Here is a 23,593-nt window from a genome sequence, read left to right as displayed (position 1 = left end):
GTCTCTTGTACTTGCTATATAAAGTATAACACTAATTATATTACGATTATTTCTTCATTATGGGATCACTCTTTAAGGATTTCAAGGGCAACCACTCCACTTTTAAGTTCATCACTAGCACCTGTCACAGTGCATGCCTGAGAACAAGTGCTTAGTAAATCTCATTTAAGTGACATTGTTGAATGTATGCTCCTACAGTTAATTCTTCCAATGTAGCTCAGTTTGGGCCTTAACTAATAATCATAGCAGTTAATATTTCATAAAAATAATTATGATATATGAATACTAATTAATATTAATGTAATTCAAGGCTGTTAAGTTCCAATAATTTGTAATATAGACCATTTAATAGGTTGGTAGTATGTTTGGTAGATAAGATTCACTATCGCCACTGTCACCATCATGGTATTTTACAATATTAGGTAGCCTAATTAGGGATATCTAGAGCAACAAGGCAATTGATTCCCCTTTTCTCATTTCTGTAATAGTGCTAAGCATAATCATGACCCGTTTGCACTTTGATGTCCAGCCTGTGAATGGTAGAGCTGTACAGGAAAATTGCTTGCAAATGTTTCTAAGATCTCACATTTATTTTGACTCATCTGATCACCATATCCGCTCTTATGTTTTGATATGGGGTGGAGTAAATCTGTCATTCACTTCTACTTTATTATGACAGCTGGTACTATTTGGCAACTACCCTGCTCAAACTAACCCTAAAAAAAAAACACAATTTTTTCAATTTTTTCACATTTAAAACTAAGACTGTCTATGTCAACACCAGAACAATTGGTTAAAAAGTTTAAATTCACTTAGTGAACAAATTAATTTGTTCTAAATAAAACTGAAAAACAAACTATAAGGTGCTTTGACTGTTTTTTTTTTTTTTAAACTGAGTTGGACAGTGGTTTGTAAATAGATGCAAAGTGAAACACTCTTAATATACTCAATTTCTCCCAATCTCCATCCTTTCAAATCCGTTGTTCATTAGACACAAATAATCCAGAATATTTTTATACTCTATGTGACCTGAAAGAAGAATAGAACCCATAATTCAAATATGCTAATGACTGTTAAAAGGGACACCTGACCAATTATTTTCTTGTCAAGGCAGTCCTTGATCCCGGCCTTTGTCTCTGTCGATGTAGAGTTCAACCCATTATTTTAGCCACATCAAAAGTAGGCTAAACATATATGCATGATTTATAAAGGCAGCCATATTTTAGTGATACAAAACAAACATCTAGTGCTTAATAAGGTCCTTGTGTTCAGATTCCTCTCCAACTTACTTTTCTATTTCACTATGAAGGAAAACCCCACCCACTAAAAAAAATGCTGAGAAACATAATAAAGAATAAAAAATCTAGAATTCTTAATATACATGCAAATCACTCACTAATATAACACAATTTGTATACATAAATGTTAACCATTGTTCAGCACAACAGTACACTTTGTACTATGTCTAGATCTCTAACTCCTAACAAAATTATCATTACTAGTAGAAAATTCAGCTGCAACTTCCTAAGAAACATCAGTAAAGTTCTAATAACATTGCATATGAGCCAAAACACCAAAACACTTTTTGTTCTAGCTCCTATTAGGATGATATCCCATATTCTCATAAAAAGAAACAGATTTGGGAAATAAAAAAAAAAAAAATTGAATGGTCTTCCTTTTATTTTTTTCACTCTCTGGTCTATGGTAATTAATGCCTACTCAATACCAAGCTCAATCATCTGTCTCCCATGGGACAGTACTTTCAATTAAACCTTTTATTTTATCCAAGCCTGTTCTCATTGACCACTGCACTTTTTATCTGTGGATTTATGATAATCTAATGCATCTCTCCACACAGGCAGAGTGGCCTTATGCATCCTTATTGTTCTCATACCAGAAGAGATATGAAAAACAAAATCAGCTCCCGAGGAAGCCAGGAAGGAAGCTGCGTTTGTTTAACACAGCAAGAGGCCTTTCACTACCTGCCTGCCCAATGGCCTTGACCGTCACACTGTCCCGGCCTCTCAATGTGTTGGCTGCCCCTCACTGGACTGTTTGCTCATGATAAGAGATGCCAGCTCCCTTGAGAGCTGGTGAGAGCAGACAGCGAGAAGCAACGCAATCTTCAGTTATAGTTTCAAAGGTTTCTGAAGGAAGAAAGGCATTTACATGCTACCGGTATTCTTTGCTGCAAGAAATCCTACAGGTTAAAAAGGAACCTCTGAACTGCTATCTGACAGGAAAGGCTTGGCTTTTTAAAAAGTAAGCCACTAAGCTTGTTTGCAGCTTTTGCCTTTACTTTCTTTCCAACTAGGATGCACATGATTTGGTTTCTTTTTTAAAAGTACATAAATAATAATGGCATGTTATTAACTTAACCACCATGAAAAATTACATATATATATATATTTTACAATCATACTCAGTTGTGAAGCTGAAGACAAGCCCCATTCTACTATACTTCTATCTCTTTAAGATGTGGGGAATAACTATGTTATGTATATCTTCAAATGTGAACACATTCATGAGCCTTCATCTTTGTTTAATTTCCTTGTATGCCTACCATAGCACATAAAATTATCAAGTTAATAATTGCATTAATATTTATTTATATCATTTATTTACACTCTGTCTAGTACCAAAGAGGAACTGAAGTGGCTGGCATTAATAATTACACAGGAAATAGCTGCTGAGTTTTCAACAAGTTGCTAGTGTTGACATACTCATATTTTTCCTACAGAAGAATCCAGAACCCAGAGATTTTATATTACATTAAGGATGGCCAAAACGTTGATGAATAATATTTGAAGTTCATTCACTTTTCTTTATGTGTAATGGAAATAAGTTTTAAATAAACTAAGACTGTAGGCATCGACAGGGAATTTCTAGTTAGAAGACAGATTACATGCCATACATTGATTTGTCAACCTGGTGTTTACAACTTGAAACATTTTTTCCCCTAGAAAGAAATAGTGGTAAACTGTGTCTATGTTTCAATTTGCCACCAGGGTTTGTTTACTCCATGGTATCACCAAATCCTAACACTAACTAGTACTGTGTTTTATTGGATGACTATCTTTTAAAAGGTTCAATTGGAAAACACACTTAAATTTCCAGTTTAGTAAAGAAGGAGCATGTTTCATTTCAAGCTGGCTATGGGAGTGAGGTCCCTTACAGTGCCCACAGCAGTGAAGTGTCAGGGGAAGACTGGCGGAAGGGATCTATCTGTGCCTACAGCTATGCCAATGAGAACTGTGATGGCAGGGGTCAAGGAGGCAGCTGTGGGAGAGAGATTCCTTGGCAATTTGTTAAGTCTACATTTATTCAGAAGGAACTCTTAAGGTCAAATGTCCTCAGGCAGTCCGAACTGTGGAACAAATGAACACTCACAGGTGGACTCCTGCTGCCCTTTCATATAGACAGATCATTCATAATTCAGGCACTATTTCTACTGAATATCATGCCAAGATTTGACACACGGTAGTACTGAGAATAGTGTATTGGAGGAGGAAGGGATTTTAGACACCATTTAGTCAATCCCCTCATTTTATAGGTAAGAAAAATCTTCCTGTTTACTGTCAAATTACTTTGTAAAAATAATTTTATTTTAGTATTTATTCCTGTGTATCACAGTCTACACTATACAATCCAAGTCCTACACCCTGCCCCAAATCCAGATTGCAATATTCTAAAAGAGTAGATCTCTACATGGAATAGGAGAAGAAAGGGAAAAACATATCCCTCACCTAGATTTCCAGAATAGGGGCAGGAGTGGCATGAGCTAAAAGTGTTAAACAAAAAAAGTAGGGGAAAGGGCCATACCTTATTCACTTATGTATCTTTAGCACTATATTTGCATAAAGAAAACACTCTGCAAAAATTTTTGGGAATCAAAATGAAAAAAAAAGAAAAAGACCCAGAAAATTAAGTGTCCTTTCCAAATTCAAACATCTAGTGAGAGCCCTGAGTCAAGAACTTGAAACTTAAGCTCTTGACGAGTATTCATTCTGCTATAGAACATATACTCTCCAACTTTCCTAATTTAATATGGTAGATTGTAACAACATTGGTCCCCAATGACTCAAGCCTCCCTGTTGCCATGCCTGTTTGAAATGCAACTTTCAGGCTCTTTCCATTCAATGTAGAATCAATTTCCCGACTGCTTAGATTTTGGCTGGCTTTGACTTGCTTTGGCCAACAGAATGAGACAGAAGTGACACTGTATGACTTTCAATGCTGGGTCTTAAGAACCTTCGATGATTTCTTCCTTCTTATAATTTCTGGGTCACTTTTAACCTCTCAGCTTCTTCCTTAAATGTGTGCAACTATCTCCCTTTTGTTAGTTTTCTTGTAGATGATAGGTACCATGCTATAGGCTTATCTTATTTCCCTTCTGGCATAAAGCATGGTCTAAAAACTACTAGCATTCAGGGTTCAGGTTTTAGTGCATCTTAGAATACCCAGTGTATGGTGCAGCATCTAACACAGTATAAACATTCGGTAAATATTTGCTGAGCTAACCTGGAAAAAGTAGGTGTTAAGTAAATATCTGTTGAACAACTGAGTCCCATTATGATCAATGTAGACTCAGAAATAGTGTGCTATGGAGGTACAAGAATACAGTCTTCCTGAATATCAATCTCTTTTTGAGTCTCATGAAAAGAAACATTTGGTTATTGAAAAATATAAAGTAAGCAAATCATGGGTGAGATAATTTGGCTTGGCGTAGTCTTGTTCTTGCTGTTTTTTGTTTGTTTGCTTTTTTGTGTATTCCCACCCCCCTCTAGAGGGTTCTCAAGGGTCTAGAGAAGAGATATGTAGCTGCTGGAAAGGTGAGAAGGGAGAGAACTGGGCCTTACAGGTCAAGTTGAAAGTCTGTAACTCACCTGCAGGGTGATTAGGGAGACTGTTCAATAAACCGGGATAGTTCCATAAACCAGAAGCCATAGGCTCCAATATTTATGGGATGAATGATTATCAAGGGGAGAATTGCTGTTCTTGGAGCTGATTTTTTCTCCATTCTACTCCATTACCTCCATCTTCATCTACCTCCTGGCATTTTAACATAATTTGATGTAAAGTACATTGGCCTTCATCTTCATCATTTAGCATTTTAATGTAATATAGAAATAAATATATTGTGCAATTGAGAGATATCATACTGAGTGTTATTTGCCTCCAGCGATGTAAGATGAGTTGTCAAAAGCAAGCAAGGAAAGAAAAGGAAAGAGGAAGGAAAAAGAGAGAAAGAGGAAGTATAAGAATATTGAAACATTTCAAGCTGCTGAACAATCCTTCCTTGGGTCCTAAGACACTAAGAAATGCAAATAATTAATTATGGAAACACTAGGTGATAAAAGTCCCTCATATAACTCAATAAGCGGCCAGGAAACATAATTGAACTTGTTTATAATTGAGCATCCTGCCATACTGGACAGATTTAAAGAAGGGTAAACTTAAAGAGACATAATATTTAAAGGCTCTTTTGTTTTTTAGATTTTGTGATAAAACGTTCTTTTTAAGAGAGAACTGGGATTGCGATGGGGCTTCAGTTAGATGGCGACAAGAATTGATTAGTATGTGATTTGTACTTGGACATCTTAATTTAAATAATTATAATATCTTAGAGAAAATTGCATCTTAACCCCTTAGATGTTTTATTATTTCTGACAAGTTCAGTGAAAGGGCACCTATCTATGGGTGTATTATGCGTCATATGTTCTGCACACTCATTAAAAATAATGAGAACATATTTAAAAGTCATTGCCCAGAGAATCTTTGGGGATGGGGCATGGGAAGAGATAAGTGGCAACAGATTGTTATTTAAGCGTCTATCTCCATATTGTCAGTTCTTAGGGGGGAAAATAGTGATCTTGAGGTGAGATTCTTTAATGATAAAGATCACATAGTTTCCTGGAAAAAAAGGCAGATGAAACATGTTCAAACCTCTAAGTATGTTTTCAAAATGAAATGGACTGTAGAGGAAGCTTCATATGTATGGTACTTACTTTGATAACAGCTGGAAAAGTCAACTACAATCAATTAAGGCAGTGATTTTTTTCCCCTAATCTTTAAATATCCTTTACAAAATGAACATGTTTCTTTATCTTACACCAAATGTACCTTAACAAATGTACTGATCACAAGCATAGAGGCAATTAAGCAAATCAAGGTCATCCCCTGAGTTTTGTAACAAACTTCTTATACAGCTGCTCCATGTCAACAGCTGGCATGAATTACTAGTAACATTTGGCTAACTGGATAATAAGGAGGATATAGTATGTGGTTGGTAACATTACTTTTTCTGAACTGTTTAAACATCTATATTCAGAAAATTCTTTTTTCTAGCTTCCAGAAGGCTATAAAATGATCACAATGGCCACTAATAAAACATATAACTTGTAGGATGAAGGTAGGACTTCTTGGGACTCTTCATTGTTAACTTTGAAAAGAGAATGTAATAGGGCCCCGATCCTATGAAATGTCATGCGAACTTCTTTACAGCATAGAATACTCAGTCCTCCTTCCACTACGTTTAAAGCTCCAACAAAACTCCAACAAAACCAGTCTTGTGTCAAAGCCATGAGTATTTACATTCTGACACCTGGAAGCCATACAACCAAGCAAAATGACCAGCACTTCCTCCATCTGTTTTAATAATGCTGAACCAGAACATTTATCATCAGCTATTTTATCAAGACTAGATTTTGCTGACAAGAGTTCAGTAAAATTCTTTCAGGTGTAAGTAGTTCCCAGAGAGTAGCAAATGACTATTAATCCCTCAGACTGTGGGTTACTGAATGCATTCAAAAAACTGGCAAAGATTAAGGACTCAGTCTTTTAGTACCCAGCACAAGTGAGGGAAGGTGCACAGTATTTATCTTGGTGAGGCAGAAGTCGTACTTAAAAAATATTTGATTTTGAAAAACAATATAAACATTGGTAAGGGGTGAGGTCTCCATACTCCTTTTTCCCCATCTTTAAAATGAGAAATTGGGAACAACTAAGCATCATTGCTTTGTGACAGTAAATAAGGATCACTTTCGTAGAGGCTCTGAAATTCTTGACATGAGTTCAACAATAGTAGAATGGGGAAGGGTGGAGTGTGGTTCATATAAAGGGCTAATTGAAAGTAACTTTCCTTACATCAACCCATGGAAGTGATAAAGGGAAAGGGAGAAGAGAAATAGGTGAAACTTGCAAACAAATACCAAAAATAATTAAATCTTCTAAGTACCTCAAAAGTACCTCCCCTTGGTATGTTTCTAAATCTACAACTTACAAGGTGGCACATAACAAATTTTGAGCACAATCAAATTGAGTGTGGAAATTTTAAAGCACAATCGAGTTGGGTCTGAAAAAGTCATGTATAATTGAGTTTGTCTAAATGAATCAGGGGTAATTGATTTGAGTAACTGGATTGTGCTCAGCACTGGCCCTTTGCCAAAATGAGGGGCATGTGGCCAAAGAGGCACAACTCAATTGGGCTTGAAATGTTCACAGAACAAAAAATTGTCTGCAGAATAAGAAGTAAAGTTGAAAATTTGATTATTTAAATTAGTCAGTTATAGGCACTAAATTATCCTCTAGGCTTTATGCTCTTTATAATGAAACCAATATTCCAGTGGTTCTCAAACTTGTGAGCACTGGAATCACCTGGAGGACTTGATAATACTGATCTCTGAGCTCCAGATTTCTGATTCAGTAATCTGGAGGGAGCCTGAGCATTTGCACTTCTGATAAGTTCCCAGGTTATGCTAATGAAAACCACTGTTCTAACAACTTACTGTAGGTAAGACAGAAGTATTTTAAAAATACTTCAAAAAGTACCTCTCATAATTTAAAATATAAGGTAATCATACTTACTGCGTTTCTATGCTTTTACAAGTAAACTGCAAAAATAAATTGTGCAAATGTCTTCATGATATTAATTTAAATTACCTCGCATTTACATTCAATACTAATTATCCCAACCCTCCTTGTCACATGTATCTTTAACTAGAGATTGCTATAACTTGAAATATGAGGAAACCCCTATGGATGTTTTTAATTTGGTTTAAAATAATTGTGGCAGGATGGATGATGCATTGGATGCAGATTAAATATAGATTAGGGGTAACAGTTCCTTTAGCGATACTTTTTCCAGCTCTCTGTGTCATGTGATTTGGTAATGTGTAGCTTCATTCATTCAGTCTATAAATACTTACTGAACATGTGCTATGTCACAGGCACAGGAAATAATAAGAGTTAACATCATTGACACTTACCATGTGACAGCATCTGTACTCAATTCTCACAACAACCCTTGCAAGGCAGATGGTATTACTGTTCTCATTTGACAAATGAAGAAATTGAGGCACTGAAAGATTGAATAAGATACAACAGGGACTCATATCCAGGCCATAAGACTCCCAAACGTGGGCTCTTAATTGCTATCTCTGTATAGTTCTTAAGGTCTAATGCAGAAATTTTAACATTGTATGATTCAGGGACATGGCAAGGGGGTCCTGTATATGGAAGGAAGATGCAGTGGGGCTCCTTAATCCAGACCTGGGGACTCAGGGAAGCCTTGCCCAAGAAATGACTTGTTAATGGGTATCTGAAAGGGCTGGCCAGGTGAAAGGGGTGGGGGCAGTGTCCAAGGCAGGGGGAAATCTCACTGCAAGGTTTGGCAAGGAGAGGGCATGGTATCATCTAAACAGGTGAAAGGAGTTTGGAATGGCTAGAATCCGGGAAAGAAAAAACAATGAGGATCTCTGGACCAGAGAACAGCTTAGGATCCACAAAAGGAATGAAATTCTAGGATGCCAGTTATTGTTTTCTCCTCCAAACTAGCCCATACATCTGTTAATGATAGCACTAGACATCCAAACTCAGAACTTTGGAATGATCTTTGACATTTCCCACTCCATCTATCAGTTGCCCCAAACCAAATATTTCTACGTCCATATCTCTCTCCATTCCCAAAAAGTGCAGAAAACCAAGTCAGGCACTTATTATCTCAGATGAGCAATGACGATGATGGCGGCGACAACAAAAAGAACAAGTAACATTTGTGGAAGCCCATTCTGTGCTGCTCTATTCTACCACTTTGCATGCAACTCGTTTAATACTTGTGTCTACTCTCTTAGATGGATACTAATCTGACCCACGTTAGGGATGAGGAGATGGAGACTCAGGGAGGTATCCTGATCAAGGCCACTGGGCCAGTAAGTGGCAGAGCCAGGATTCAACCCAAGTCTGACTGATCTCAGGTTCCAAGCTCTGATCATTACATTCTAATGAATTTTAATAACCTCTCACCAGGTAACGCAGCATCTCTTCGCCTCTTCCAATTTATTCCACACAACACATCCTCATGTTAGCCCCTTGCTTGGTAATCAGCATTCTGTCAAACTGGACTGCCTGTTATCTCCCTGATGTATTTTGTATTTTTCTAATGTTTGAGTATTTGAAGATGCCATTTCCTTCCTTGTCTAACACTGCATTTTGAAGTCCTACTCAGTCATCAAGACTCTTCTCAAATGCTATCTTGCTCTTGAAGGTTTTCCTGGATCCCAAGATACTTGGGATCCCCACAGCTCTTTATTTGCATAACCCAATCTACTCATCACATTCTGTTCACTATTCTTTTCTTAATGGCTAGAAGCTCCTTGAGGACAGGAATGCATTTTATTCATCTCTGGAGTTCATGTTGTAGAGCCTTGACTAGGATTTAATACATATTAGCTGACTGGAAATGCAGTAAAAAGGAAATGGAAATTATTGTGGAAAGAAGCGGAAATGGAGATTATATCTTACCGAGAATTCCATTTTAAGTCACTAGAACTGTGTTACTTGGAGAATTCATAAAATATAGTGATGTATTCCGGTTTTTGCATAATTATTTAAATTCCAAATAATGGAATTTTAAAATATGTATATTTTAATTTACTCAAAAACCATTTGGGCATTAACTATGTGCAGATCCTGTGCAGGGAGCAGGACAGTCTCTGTCACCATGAAGTTCACATGGAGTTCTCTTGCATTTTAGTTTAGGCAGAAAAATCAATTTGAAATTATCCTTCAATTTCTGCTACTTATCAACAAATAACTACTATATTATTAATTCTTCCTTAAGTATCTTGGTTAATTAACCATGGAATCATTTGCATCGAATAGCCAAAGAGAATAAGATATATCAGTTAAATGAGGTTCATCTAAAATATCAAATCAAAATTCTTCCATGATTTATGATGTTAAATAATTTGACAATTGAAGATGTGAAGTTTTCATTTAATGATAAGAAGCTAGAGTAAACTGTGAAAGACTTGGAGCCACATATCATTTGCTAAGGTAGTCATAGGGACTGGTAAATATGATAGTGTACCTCAACAACTATTAAGGGAGTCTCCCACATGTGTACCAATTTTTTTTTTTTTTCCTCAGCAAAAGCAATATTTTTAAATGAAGTTCAAATCAGCATGATGAACAGGGCTAACTTTTGGATCTCAATCATGCCAGGCAAGAGCAACTTGCTTTCTTGAAATATAGTTAATCCCACTTGCAGAGGCCAGCATTTAACAGCAGCAAGCATGGCAGGTAGAAATTATAAATACATTTGAAATTTTCTCAGTTCATTTTACCCACCAGGGGTTGCTGTGATTTCCAGGATAATTTAAAGATAAGGCAGCAGGTCGGAAAATGAAATGTTAAGGAGGTTAACAAAGAAATGGAAGAATATTTCTTTTTCCCCAATAAATGAAAGAACACACACATACATATAGGCAGATGCAATACCATGGGCAAAAAAACATGGCAAACAACACAATCTCTCTCTTTCTCTCTAAGTGCTCACAAAATAAAGACATGAATTAAATAGGAAGCTTTTAGCTTTTCAATATCTTTCCTAAGTGAAATGATGGATTTATCTGATACTTTGTATCAAAGAAAAAAAAAAGAATTTGAGGAATCAGAGTTAGAAAAGACTTTGTAGGCCTTGTCTTTCACAGAACAGAACAACCACTGAATAAGTAGCAGTTTTCATTCCAAATGCGTATACAAATAGAGCAGTTCCACCTTCTGATTCTATTACAAACACTAATCTCAAAGTACCTTCTGCAAAAATATCCCCTATGTGAACACCTCTTTAATAAACTCTCACTCAGTCAGGGATATGGACATCAGAGGATCTTCCAGACTGGGATTCTGGAAAGATCACCTTTGAAGCACAATTCTTTTTTGGCAAAGATGCTAGAGAACGCTAACTAGTTATGATGTTATTACATAAATTCCTCTAAGTTGATTTCCAAGACAGCCTGACAGAATGGAAGAAAAATTGGTCCAATGTGCTACCAAATTCTTGATACTGACCAACTGCTAAGGAAAAGGGACGCTAACCAGAAAATAAGAGCTCAGCACAGTTCTCTATGCGACAGGTCAGGAGAAATGACCAGGAAATGGATGCTAAGACCTTCGGAATGACAAAAGGTCACATCTGAGAGGCCATCCTTTATTGGGACTTCCTGTGTAACTGCTGACCACATGCTCACTTGGATGGAAGCGTTAAGACCTTACAAGAAGCTAATGATAACAAGGAAGTAAGGAAGACTGAACTGTCAGAAAATCGGCAGTGTAGTGTTACGAGAATATAGAATTCGTGAAAAAGCAAGGCTTAACAAAAGGGAGAGGTCAGTTTCTCAGAACATGAAAACAATAAACATAGTTTGTTTTCTTCAAAGGAGATAGAACAAGACAAAAGTAGGAAGTGCTGTCCTTCCTTTATCCTGCCAGGTTTTCAATGGAAAGTCAAGTATGTGCATCAATCATGATAAAGGAGAAGAGACCAAAGTGATACCACTTTCAATTTTTTGAAATGAACACACAAAGATGCATCACATTAGCACACTATTCTTCATTTTGCTCTTTCAAACAGCCCAGTGCATGCCATACTAGAAAGTAATTCCCACTGACAGTCCAGTGCATGCCAAACACAACCTCTCTTTAAGCTTCTTGTACAGTTCCCACACCTTAACACTCAAGAAAGGCATTTACTTGAGCTGGAAAAGAATACTATTCCATATTTCTCTAAACCAAAGATACTGGGTCCATGTTACTTAAGTGTGTGTAAGACTCAAAGTCCATTGCTTTGCAGTGGTTACAATGGATATTCCACATATTTGAATGACTGAATGTCAAAAACTTTTCTATTTGCCAGAAAGTTTTAAGAGAATTAATACTAACCATATGCCCTCAAAATTTTGGATAAAACTAAAAATAATGAGAGAAAATAATTTATTTGCACTCATACTCTCAAAGTTGCACAATTAATTTAATATTCTTCCTGGGGGGTTCAGCCTATGAAGTCATTTCTAGGATAGAAATCAAATGTTACTAAATTCTATTAAATGAGAGTGAAATAATATACAAACTGATTTGACTTATGGATTTGGTTGGTTATAGAAATTGTGTTTGTAATTCTGTATCTTGCATCTGGGAATACATTTTAAAATAATAACAATAACAACAAAAAAGCAGTTGATACTCAAAATGGTGGTTAGTCCCAGGCTACCCTGCAAAAATCTACTTATGTCATAATGTGTATAAAGTATAGTATTGTATTAGAGAAATAGTAACATACTAGAAGAAATAATTATAGCTAAGATATATTTAAAGACTATCCTAAGAATTTTGCTTGTGCTATCTTTTAATCTTCACAACAGTCTTAGGATACAGATGAGAAACAGTGAGTCAGAGTGATTTTGTAACCTGCTCTAGATCATCGTCTAGGGAGTGTAAATACAGAAGTTGAACATAAGGAGTTGGACTCCAGAGGTGATGCAAAGCGTTAGGTGACCCAGGCCTGCAGTTCTAGCTCATTGTGGGACATTGGGCAGGTTACTCAATCACACTGGACCTCTCGTTTCTCATCTGCAATGTTAAAGTTGGAGCTGCTAATTCTTACAGGTCCCCTTCCAATAGAAAACTATTATTCCATTTACCAACTTCCAGATATAATTGTTTTTGATGGAAAATGCATTTTAAGTGTTTCAAACTGGGATAAGATCAGCATCCCTTTCTGCCTTTTCTAGAAAGAAAGAATTAGCTGTGGAGTTGGAAATTCTAGAGGACATATGGAAAAAAGGAATAGGGAGCTTTTAGATGGGGATCTGGAGGCTCCTAAGGGTTTAAGTCCCTAGTTACGTCTCTGTCATTAGGTTATTTTTTTGGGTTTAGGGACTCGCTGGGTTTTTTTCTTTCCATGCAGGGTTTTATTCCTTCCAGGATCATAGTTCAATAGAACACACAATCAAAACTTCTTTCTTTGTTATCCTATTCTCCCAAGCAAGCACAGAATCCCACAGGGATTTTCTGAGAGTTTTTATCTTCTAGCAACCAAAGAATTGTACAAGAATTAAACAAGAGCTTCCAGCTATATATACACCCTGTCCTCTTTTTTATTGTTTATTTTCATTTTGATTCTTGCAGAGAAAGAACATCATTTTTTTGTAAACAAAGATTGAAGGAAGAATCTATCTGTATTTTAGAGAAAAAAATCTAGATTCCAAGCTTCTGTAGCAATTCCCTTTAGGAAGAATAGGAACTTAAGTGAGAAGATGAAAACAGAAGTTCAGGATTCTGCCTTCCAAAATGGCTAGGTTTGGAGGAGTCAAGCAGGGGAAGGAGAATGGGAAGTATAATGTTTATGGCTTATACCATTCATTCTTCTTTCCCTTCCACATTTTACTGCAGACATTCCCATGGCTATAACACAGCTAGGGGGAAAAATGGATATAATGATAGGGAAGAGAAAGAAAGATCAAAGGGAAATTTCATGCCACAGAAACTTGGAGTGAAGGGGGTCCTTTGGCAAATATTAAGAAACATTAATATATAAGAGAGATGATTCAGTAGGGTTGTCTATTCAACCTGAATATAAACACATAGGACAGAGTAATAGAGTCAGATTTCAGAGAGACATCTTAGAGGTCACCCAGCTTCATCACCTTCCCAATGGAAGAATTTTTTCTAGACCATCTTTGACAGATGAGACAGTCTCTGTTTAAATATTCTAAGTAATCTATTTTCTTCTTAGCTCCAACTGTTGGAAAGTTCTTATAACATTACTGCTTCTAACCATTTGCACTTGTGTAAGCTCAATGAGGGGCAAGGAATGAGTCAATCATTTTTGCACCCCTCAAACCTCCAACTTTGTACAAACATAGCAATACTTAATAAATGTTTGTTGATTTAATATGTTAATGGATATAAAACATCTGAAGAAACAGATTGTTTACTTTCCAATTCAGATAACTCTTTATATCACTGATAAATATCATGTCTCCTAAATTTTCTCTTCAAGCTAAGATCCTCCATTCTTCCATCTAAATATCACTGTTCTGATGAACTAACTCTGCTTTTGTTGTTTCTTATAAAGATTCAGAGGAAATAAAAAAAAATTAAAAGAAACGAAACAAGGGACAACTAAAAGTCCCTTTATCACAACTGTTTCCCTTTGTTATTAGCCATAAAAGCACTTTGAATTTTCAATATATTTTCTATAGCCTTCTGAAAAGCATGGTATTTCAATAATAAAATAAATGACATATATTCATTTGTTTAAAAAAGAAAAAGGAAAGCTATTATAATCCCAACAGTCCAGATGCATCTCCTTCCAGTTCTTTTTCAAAGATTTTAAAAATTTAATTTGATAATACTTTATATATAATTTCGTACCCCACTTTTTTTCTTTTTTACTTAACACTGTACTATGAACAGTTTCTGTTATCAATTCTTTATGGAGACCATTTTATGAATTTATATTTCATTAGAGAGCTATGCAGTTATTTCTTTAACAAATACCTTATGGTTGTACAATGTCTAATATATCACTACAATAAATAGGACTTGAGCAAAAAAAAAAAAAAAATCAATGCACATGAATTTTTTCCACATCTTTCATGGTCACTTTAGGACAAATCACTAGAAGTGTAGTGACTAGGTCAGAGGGTATGCATTTTTAATAAGACTTTGGAAATTCTCTTCTTCAAGATGCCTTTCCCAACCCTGAAGGCCAGGCTAAATCCATCTGTTTTATGTTACTGTAGCACTCCGCAGTTTTCCCTCCATAATCTTCATCACTATTTTGAATATTGGTTATTCTTTTATTTCCTCTTAGACTGTAAATTCCATGAAGGTAGGGTCATAAACTGTTTGGCTGGCTGGGTTTTGCACAGGGCTTAGCATATAGCACACACTTAAGTGCATATTTTATTGAATTAGTTGAATATTAAGTTGCTTCTTTGAAAGTGTGTTCCAGTTTGTACCTCGGAGCAGTGTTTGCATGTACCCCCTCATTGCATCAAGGTCCCATGATACCACAAATAGGGCAAACACTTTTGGTGTGATTCAACTTTGGCTTCAAATGCAGTTTCAAAAGTGGTTTAGAACTCATTTCTCAGTGATTACAAACTCAAAGACAGCGTGTAACTCTGCACAGAAAACACAGGGAGACACACATCTGAACATTACCAGTTCTCGGGGCAGGAAAGTGCCATCTTGGCGGGCGATGACCAGTGATGCCGTTTCTCCCTGCTTGGTGCTCCTCAGCATGGCCACAAGCTCCTCCTGTGTTCGGCCAGTGACGTCTCTGCCGTTTACCTAATGAATGAAATGCAATCGTGCAAACTGCTGCAATGAAAACACTCTCCATCTCCTTCTACCCTGGATGGTTTTTGAAAGTGAGCAGCAGTTGGGCCCCCACAATCAATGAAGCTCTGAAACGATGAAAACTGTAACACATGGTCCGAAGCCTTCCATGTTTAATACACTAATACTACATTGACTATAATTATTATGGTCCTGTACAGTCTCAGACAGTTGGCAATTAGTAGCTGCAGTTTGATTTCTTATTTATTTATTTATTTATTTATGTTAAGACATCACATTCCTCCAAGGGGAAAATCAAATGGACAACTACCAGAGTATGGGTCATCAAATAGGTAGGGAGCAGGTTTCAAATGCTTACCTGGCAACATTTTCTGCCTATAACAATGAGCAAAAGTGAACCACTCTCACATGGCAAATTTCTCTGGAAATGTGAGCCTTTAGTTATAATTCTACAGTCTTCTACATGGTTAGGAAATTACAGATACTAGGTTATCATCGATTATTGGAGAGCCTAATTTGTAAACTACGTTAGTCATCTGTATATCTTCTTTAATGATCTAGGTGTACACAAAGAGCTATTGTGGTGCTTCCATGCCACCACAGAGTAAAATGGAGACAGCTTTCAATGAAGATGATTTCTTAAAAGACAAACTGCCAATATATATCTAGCCAAGAAGATGATATGATCAAACAAAAATAAATGGAAAAAAAAAAAAACAAAAACCTATTGCCATGGGTATTCCAAGTTCATCTCTATGAAAAATCCCTTACAGTTGTCTCCATTGGCAACCAAGCACAGGTGATGTAGAGGTGGATAAGGCATGGACCAACCTAAGAAAGACTGGCCTATCCTTGAGAGAAGTTTAAAGAAATTGTTACCAGAGCTTGGATGGGACTTTGAAATTTTAACCCTTACTTAATAAATAGCAAGCACCTGGATTTGATCCAAATTCCCCAGGAACCCTAAGAAGCGGAAGCAAGAAAGAAAAGGTAGGGAAAAGTTTTCAATATTATTTGGCCCATGTCACTGACCTTCCTTATTAAGGACTTAAAAAAAGTTAGGCTGCTCATTACTAATCCTATAACTATTTAAAGTCCTTGTCTTATCCGTAAGTAATAGTTTTCAATATACATAGTGTTCAAAATATAAACACAGTAATATGTATGTGTGTGTTTACATACTTATTTATTTAAATGCCACAATCTTTTATTGAAGATATTAATTTCAATTTTACCTCCAAAATTCTGTCTCCCGATTGCAGGCGGCCATCTTTTATTGCTGCTCCTTTTGGTAAAATGTTTTTCACAAAAATGGGACCAGGGCCATGAATGGAAGAGTCTCTGGTAACCACAGTGAAACCAAGTCCTTCTGGACCTAAGTATAAGACCAGAAAAATGCATGGATACCTTTGGCAGGAGTCATATTATCTTTAATCTTACAGTAAAATCTACCTAATGTAAACTAACATAGAATAAGTGAAATGTTTACATCCCAGGATATTTTAAATATGCTTCAATTGCTCTGGTTTCAAATACAGATTATAGTTCCTGGCATGCCATGATGGTATCAAAGTGAATTTAGGTCCAAATGTGGATGTATAACACCTTCATGTCTTATGCTGGTAAGACTGATTTCTCATAAACTATGACCCGGCTTCATACTTTACTGGGAAGCAAACAGCTATCTGATGTGAGTTTGTCAGTCACTACATCACCTTCCCACCCTGTAACTCACACTTCCACTGGTGCCTCTATTCCACACACTGCTGCATCCCATTGTCCCATCACTCGCTGTGGCAGCTCCTGCCCCACTCTCGGGCATCTTCAATGACTCCCTTCCTGTATATCTTTTCACTCTATCCAAAAGTATACTCAGGTTTCTCCACCCTGAAAAATCTTAGTGATTCTTCAAGACTCCATCACCAATGACCTTCCCATTGTCATATCCAGTAACTCTTCTTATCCTTGATCTTTTTCCTTCTCTAGCTTTCACACATTCCACAATTTTCTTGTAATTAACTCCACTTTTGGCTTTCATGTTATTATTTTCTGAATATCTCCCTACCTCTCTGATCATGTCACATCTGTCACTCTCTCTCTTATTCATTCTCCTCCCACATAAACACAAGATATTTCCCCAAGGATCTGTCCTAGACCAATTTGCCTTCTAGACCCTGCCTTGACTTGCTCCTGGCACAATTCTCATCTCCCTATGGAAGAAACCTAAATCTCCTTCTTTTTCTTTTCTTCTTTTCTTTTCTTTTCTTTTTGCAATATTAGGGTAAGTTTATTAAATAAAGAATTATTTTTTAACATAAAAGTATATGCAAATTACAAAGCACTAAGAAATTTAAATATCTGAGTAGCAATTCAACATCCGGGATCAACAGAATGGTTGAAGGGTAGACTCTCACACCCCAGAGGGCATCTCCACAAGAGGAGGTGGTGAGGCACGAGCAGCTTTCCAAGTTCCCTCTCCTCACTGAGGGTCATGAGAGGCACTGCATTCTGGTGTCTGCTTCCCAGATATCACCTTGCATATACTCTTTGGCATTTAAGGCTTTTTGATTAATTTTTATGGTCACATTTTGAGTCTGATTCATTTTTCTAGTCTCAAAGCACCCAACCCAGTGTCTTATACATAGTCAGATAATTTGTGAAAGAAAAGACAATTGCTGCATTTAAATAAGAAAAATAATTGCTAAGCACCCTCAAGTATTTGTTGTCTCCTAGTCAATATGCTTTCTTCAAGTAGAGAATCTTCGTAAGGGAATGAAATTTTGATCAGAGGATCTTTCCAGAATAATCTCTATATCCTACTTAAAAATGTATATTGTTTGTGATATATATTAATATATTTTCCAAAATAATACCTTGTGAAAATTAAATCCTCTATTAATTCAAATAAGAATTTATGAGATCTTAGTTTTATTTTTGAGTGCTTTTTTTAAAATTGATTCTGGAAAAAACACATAGGATATCAGAAGGCTGCAGTAGCAGAAGGGAGTATCAGGCAGAAGTTACAAAATGAACAAAAGTAGGTAAGTGCATGAGTGCTTGTGTGTGTGTAAAATATTGCATAAATATATGCTTTTGAAGTTAACTGTTTTGAAAAATTGTTCTTAATTGCAATGTTGAATTAGAAACATTAACGATCATCACATATTTTCTTCTTGAGGAGTAAACTTTTTCCCAGTTTAAAAACACTGTAGAGAACCAGTGGCTGGATTGTAGTGTCTATTTAATATTAAACTGTAACACAATATCGTTGTGTTTCTACTAAGTCTGCAATGATTCTTTACATTCTCTAATTTGTCTTTATTAATTTCTTATTTCAAATAATCTAAACTCTCCAGAAGAAAAAAAAAGAAAGTTCCAGAAATTTAAATTAGGTAAGTATACCCTTAAATCTATTCTTTGATGCAATTAAATGAAAGGAGAATTAACTAAATTAGCCTTAATGCATTTCTCTTAACCAATTTTACATGTTACAATAATAGAATGCTATTAAGCATAATTTAATAATTACCTTTCTTTAGGTCAATCTTAATTTTCTTTGCATTTTTCTTGCTGCCAAACCCCATGAGAGGGGAGAGTGATGGAGAAGAAGGCTTTCTTCCTAGTCTTGGTACTCGGGGGCTCTTGCTTGGTTGCAGGGAAGCTGATTCATCTACTTCGGGACTACTTGTTCCTGTCAGATTTACTGTCCTTATTCCTGATTTTCCATGAACAGGAGGTGGCAACTTTGTTCTCAAAACACTATCATTGTTACCAAAAATGTTAAGAGATCCAATGACTGATTTTTCATATTGCTCACGGTTTTGAGGTGGAAGCACATGGAGGAGCACATTTGGGGACTTCATTGCCTGACGGAAGACATCTTGAGCCCTAGAAAGAGAGTGAATGCGTAATGACAGAGCACTGTAGCATGCCACCTTCTAAAACACACTAACGTCAGGCAACGGGGGGCAGCATAAGCACAGAAAACACTAACAACATGAATACCAATAGGATTTTGCCAACTAAACACTAGTCACCACTAATTATTGTCCACTATGTGTACCCACACTAGGCTAGACATACATTATTAGCATGCATTAAATACTCATTTAATCTTAGCAACCGTGTGTTCTAGGTATAATTAGCTCTTATTTCTCAAATGAAGAAATTGAGTCTCAGAGAGACTTAGGACCTTGCTCAATGACCCACAGCTTTTAAGTGTTTCTATATCTGGAAGTCTATTTAGTAGTGATTACTGAACTAATTATAAAAGTAAGCTTTAATTTCAGAGGGAAAAATAATTTCATATTGTTGACCGGATTACAAATTAGGTGTCTTTTAGGACTTTGTTCTAAAGTCAAGTCTTTCTAATATGGTTTGTACTTCTGAAGTTCAGTTTTAACACAGATTTTTCCTCACAAGACATTTTGGCATGTGCTTTGCTGTGACTAAATTTCACAGTGGATGGTCAATCCAACATGCACGCTCCCTGTTATTCTATCACAGAGTACCCTGATTTTTTCTTAAGGGAACTTGTAATTGGCTGTGTATTTTACTTTTCTGTTCTAGCACTTCGTTTTGTGAAGAACTCATTATTTATAAATCTATGTTTTCACCTATCATATATATCATAAATCTCATATATGCATATATATTTTATAATATATAAAGCAATATATAACAATACATACAAATTTCCTACTACATTTTTATCCCCTTTTCTATGCCTCTGTGAACCCTGTGGCTAGGTAAAACCTTTCTCAGGCTTTCTTCCCAATGAGATGTAAGTGAAGGGGTTGAATAGAAATTAAAGGAAAGAGGGTGGCTCAGGTGAGAGGGAAAACTTTTTGTCGTCTTCTTCCTCCTTCCTATTTCTTGGAACTCAGAAGTAATGAAGGGAACTCCAGCAGCCATTTTGTGACCATGAAACAACTTCAAGAGAGTAGCCTCGCAGTAAGAATGGCCAAGCAGAAAGACGGAAGAGGACTGATTCCTTGATGACTGAGAATCTGCTGCACTAATGCTCAGGGCTGCCCACCTCCATACTTATTTGTCTTTAGAGAAAATAAATCTTAATCTTGTTTAAGCTACTGTTATCTCATACCTCTGTTATTAGCAGCCACACCTAAAAATAACTAATCATAATTCCAACTGGTATTGAGCAGCCCCTACTGAACCACTTAACTCCTTGTGTTGTTAAGGGAGGGAGAAGATTCCACACAGACAGCCCAGCTCCTCTGGTCAGTTCCCCTACATTATTTTTGCTTCACTAGGAATCAGTTTCTTCTCCACACTAACAATGCATACTTGGGGAAGTGACCGAGATTTTATGAGCCTTCGTTTCCACCTCTATAAATAAGGGATTATAACATCTGCCTTGCATACCTATCAAGTCCTGGCAAAAAGGTACAAATAATAATTATATTAATAATTATAATTTTGCCTATTATTCATTGTTTTAAGAAACAGACAAAACTTTGTTTCTTTCTACACTTTAGCAGCCAACACCCACTGCCTCTCCCCCACAACCATTCACTCTCGTCCCACCACACACAGAACAGAAAAAACTAATGACCAGAGAGAAGATACATTATGAGCTGTTTTGGTCAGAAACAATGGAGGCTGGCAATCATTATTAAGGAGTATTAATATCTATAGCCTTGTTCCAGAATCCCACTGCAATGAGAACACACAGTTTAAAAATATGCATCAGATTGCTATACCCTCTAATTCTTAGGTCCAGGAACCTATTCCCATAACATTTCACAAGCAGACAGAGAGATGATTTCTTGAGGAAGAGTATCTTAATTTTGATTTTATTTATTTATTTATGTTTCGCATTGGTTTCTAGGTTTCTATTACTCAGTGACTCCTCACAGATTTCTCTCACAGGTTTTTTTTTTTTTTTTTTTTTTTTTTTTTTAGTTTAAGGAAGACTGCTGACAAAACTAAGTTAATTAATAAGCTGAACTAACAGTCAGTGAAAAGAGTCATTAAATACCAGTCTAACTGACCCATATCCCAAGAAAAACAAACTCATCAATAGATGTCCCAGCATGACAGCCAGGCAGGAGGGCTTGCTGTATTCTGCAGTTTAACATACTCAGGGCTGGCAGGGACATGTGCAGGCCACCTTGGAGTACGCGAAAACAGAAAACACATTTGAAAATGGATGTCTTGGGGTCATGCATAGGGAACTGACCAAAAATTCTACCTAAAAATTTTATCATAATGAGTTCAGTAATGATTATAAGCATTGTGGGAATCAACAATGTAAATAAAACAATGGGAAAAAATGCTTACTGAGCAAAGGTTTTGTCTACGAGATCCACACTGTTGATTTTTACAATACATTCATTTTCATGAAATAGTCCCTCCCTCTTGGACCTGCTGTTTTCTTCAATGCCGCGGATGAAGAGTCCTAGAATCCTAAATGCAAAATTCAGGTTGAAATAGAATTATTAAATAATACTATCCTAATTATTTCTCAACTTGCAACTATTCAGAAATGAGCATTGATTTCTATTTACAAAAGAAATTATGCTTGCTATTAAGGTAAGAGTTTATTGTTTAAGTCCTTAGACAAAAAAAAAAAAAAAAAACTAAAAGAGAAGAAAGCTCTTCAAGACTTATATGCCTGAATACCAAACAAAGAACAATAAATTACAACCCCATTATTAATGCCTCCAGCAACTTCAAAAAGACTAGTCTAGCTCATAGGAGATGAGGACACAAAGTACTGCTGTTTGGAGAAGAGCATCACAGCATATTGTAATAAATAAGCTTGAGTTAGTTTCAAGGTGGTGTTTTTAGTATTTAGAATCAGGAGAGGATTAGGTATCCACTGTAATTTTTTGCAGTCTAACTACATATTCTAATTCTTTGCATTTGAAGAAATCAGATTTAAGCAAAGATCTCATTCCTCATTTTAGAAGGAAGTTCAGTTCCATTTGTCAGCATCAGTGAATCAAGCATGTGTGGGTTTTTCCTATGTGCTCAGGATGGAGGAGCATGTGACAAGGACCAGGACGAGGTAGCTGGTCAGTGCAGGCTCAGAGTACAGGAGCCATTAAAAAACCAGAGACAGCAATAGGGCCTAGAGTTTTCATAGGAGAATTCGGGGAGAAAGTGGGGCTGTAAACTGCATCTGAATAACGAGCAGGGTTTGGATAAGACGAGAGAGGATACACGTGGAGTTTATTTAAAAGGGATTTGTGTGAGGAGGAGTGTGGTGAGCTAACACAGGATGGGGGGCTGTGAACACAGCAAATGAAGTTAATCTGATGAAGGTGGAATAGAGCACCCACGGCCCACAGCTTCTGGGCAGGGCAATGTGATGACGGTGGGGATCTGGGAAGAGGTGCATGAAATTTCAACCAGGAAGAGGCTGGATTCAGAGAGGATATCCATGGGCACCTGGTGCTTTGTGACTGTGGATTGGAGTCAGGAGAGGAGGGATGTTGGAAAAGAAGGAAAAAGAAAAGAAAACTACGGCAATGAGAATAAAGAATTAAATTATATGTATGCAACTAATATATATTGTTAGTATCTAAGCCAAAAACTAAAAGAAATGGAACTTGTGTATGTGTTAGCTGTTTCTCATTTGGGGCATTTTCTTTCTCCTTGCACATGACAGGGTCCTAGCTATGACCCAGAATAAGAAAGATAAGTGTCCTCCAAGGAGAATCTGCTTCCCTCATCATCTCATTTTTCTACTTTTGTAAAGGAAACTTATGTCCCATTCCATGGTACCTTTGCATTACATCTCAAACGTAAATAAAATACGAGCACATTTTTATGCATGAATAATAGGGTCAGCCATGGAAAAGGGGCAGTTTATAACGATAACAGGAGAAAAAATAATCCTCCTGTATGGAAAAGCTCCAAAGTAGAGCCTCTGCCTCCAGGGCCTCAGGTCTTTTAATGAGCTCATATCACCTCAAGA

At 36.5% G+C, this 23,593-nt stretch overlaps 1 protein-coding gene across 2 annotated transcripts in view; it reads right to left on the bottom strand.

Moving 5' to 3' along the window:
• Window positions 1-23,593, bottom strand: part of PARD3B (par-3 family cell polarity regulator beta) — a 1,159,791-nt gene that overhangs the window by 475,302 nt on the left and 660,896 nt on the right. For both annotated transcript variants that reach the window (XM_037849784.1, XM_037849785.1), the window contains exons 7-10: window positions 21,952-22,077; window positions 19,178-19,536; window positions 16,884-17,023; window positions 15,511-15,639 (exon numbers count right to left, since the gene is read on the bottom strand). In XM_037849784.1, the coding sequence (XP_037705712.1) occupies window positions 15,511-15,639; window positions 16,884-17,023; window positions 19,178-19,536; window positions 21,952-22,077 (754 nt within the window). The remainder of the gene's footprint in view (window positions 1-15,510; window positions 15,640-16,883; window positions 17,024-19,177; window positions 19,537-21,951; window positions 22,078-23,593) is intronic.

This window comes from Choloepus didactylus, chromosome 9 (assembly GCF_015220235.1).
Source record: "Choloepus didactylus isolate mChoDid1 chromosome 9, mChoDid1.pri, whole genome shotgun sequence".
In the NCBI taxonomy this organism is placed as follows: domain Eukaryota; kingdom Metazoa; phylum Chordata; class Mammalia; order Pilosa; family Megalonychidae; genus Choloepus; species Choloepus didactylus.
Note: the sequence above shows the minus strand (reverse complement) of the source record. Positions and strands in the feature narration are given on the sequence as shown.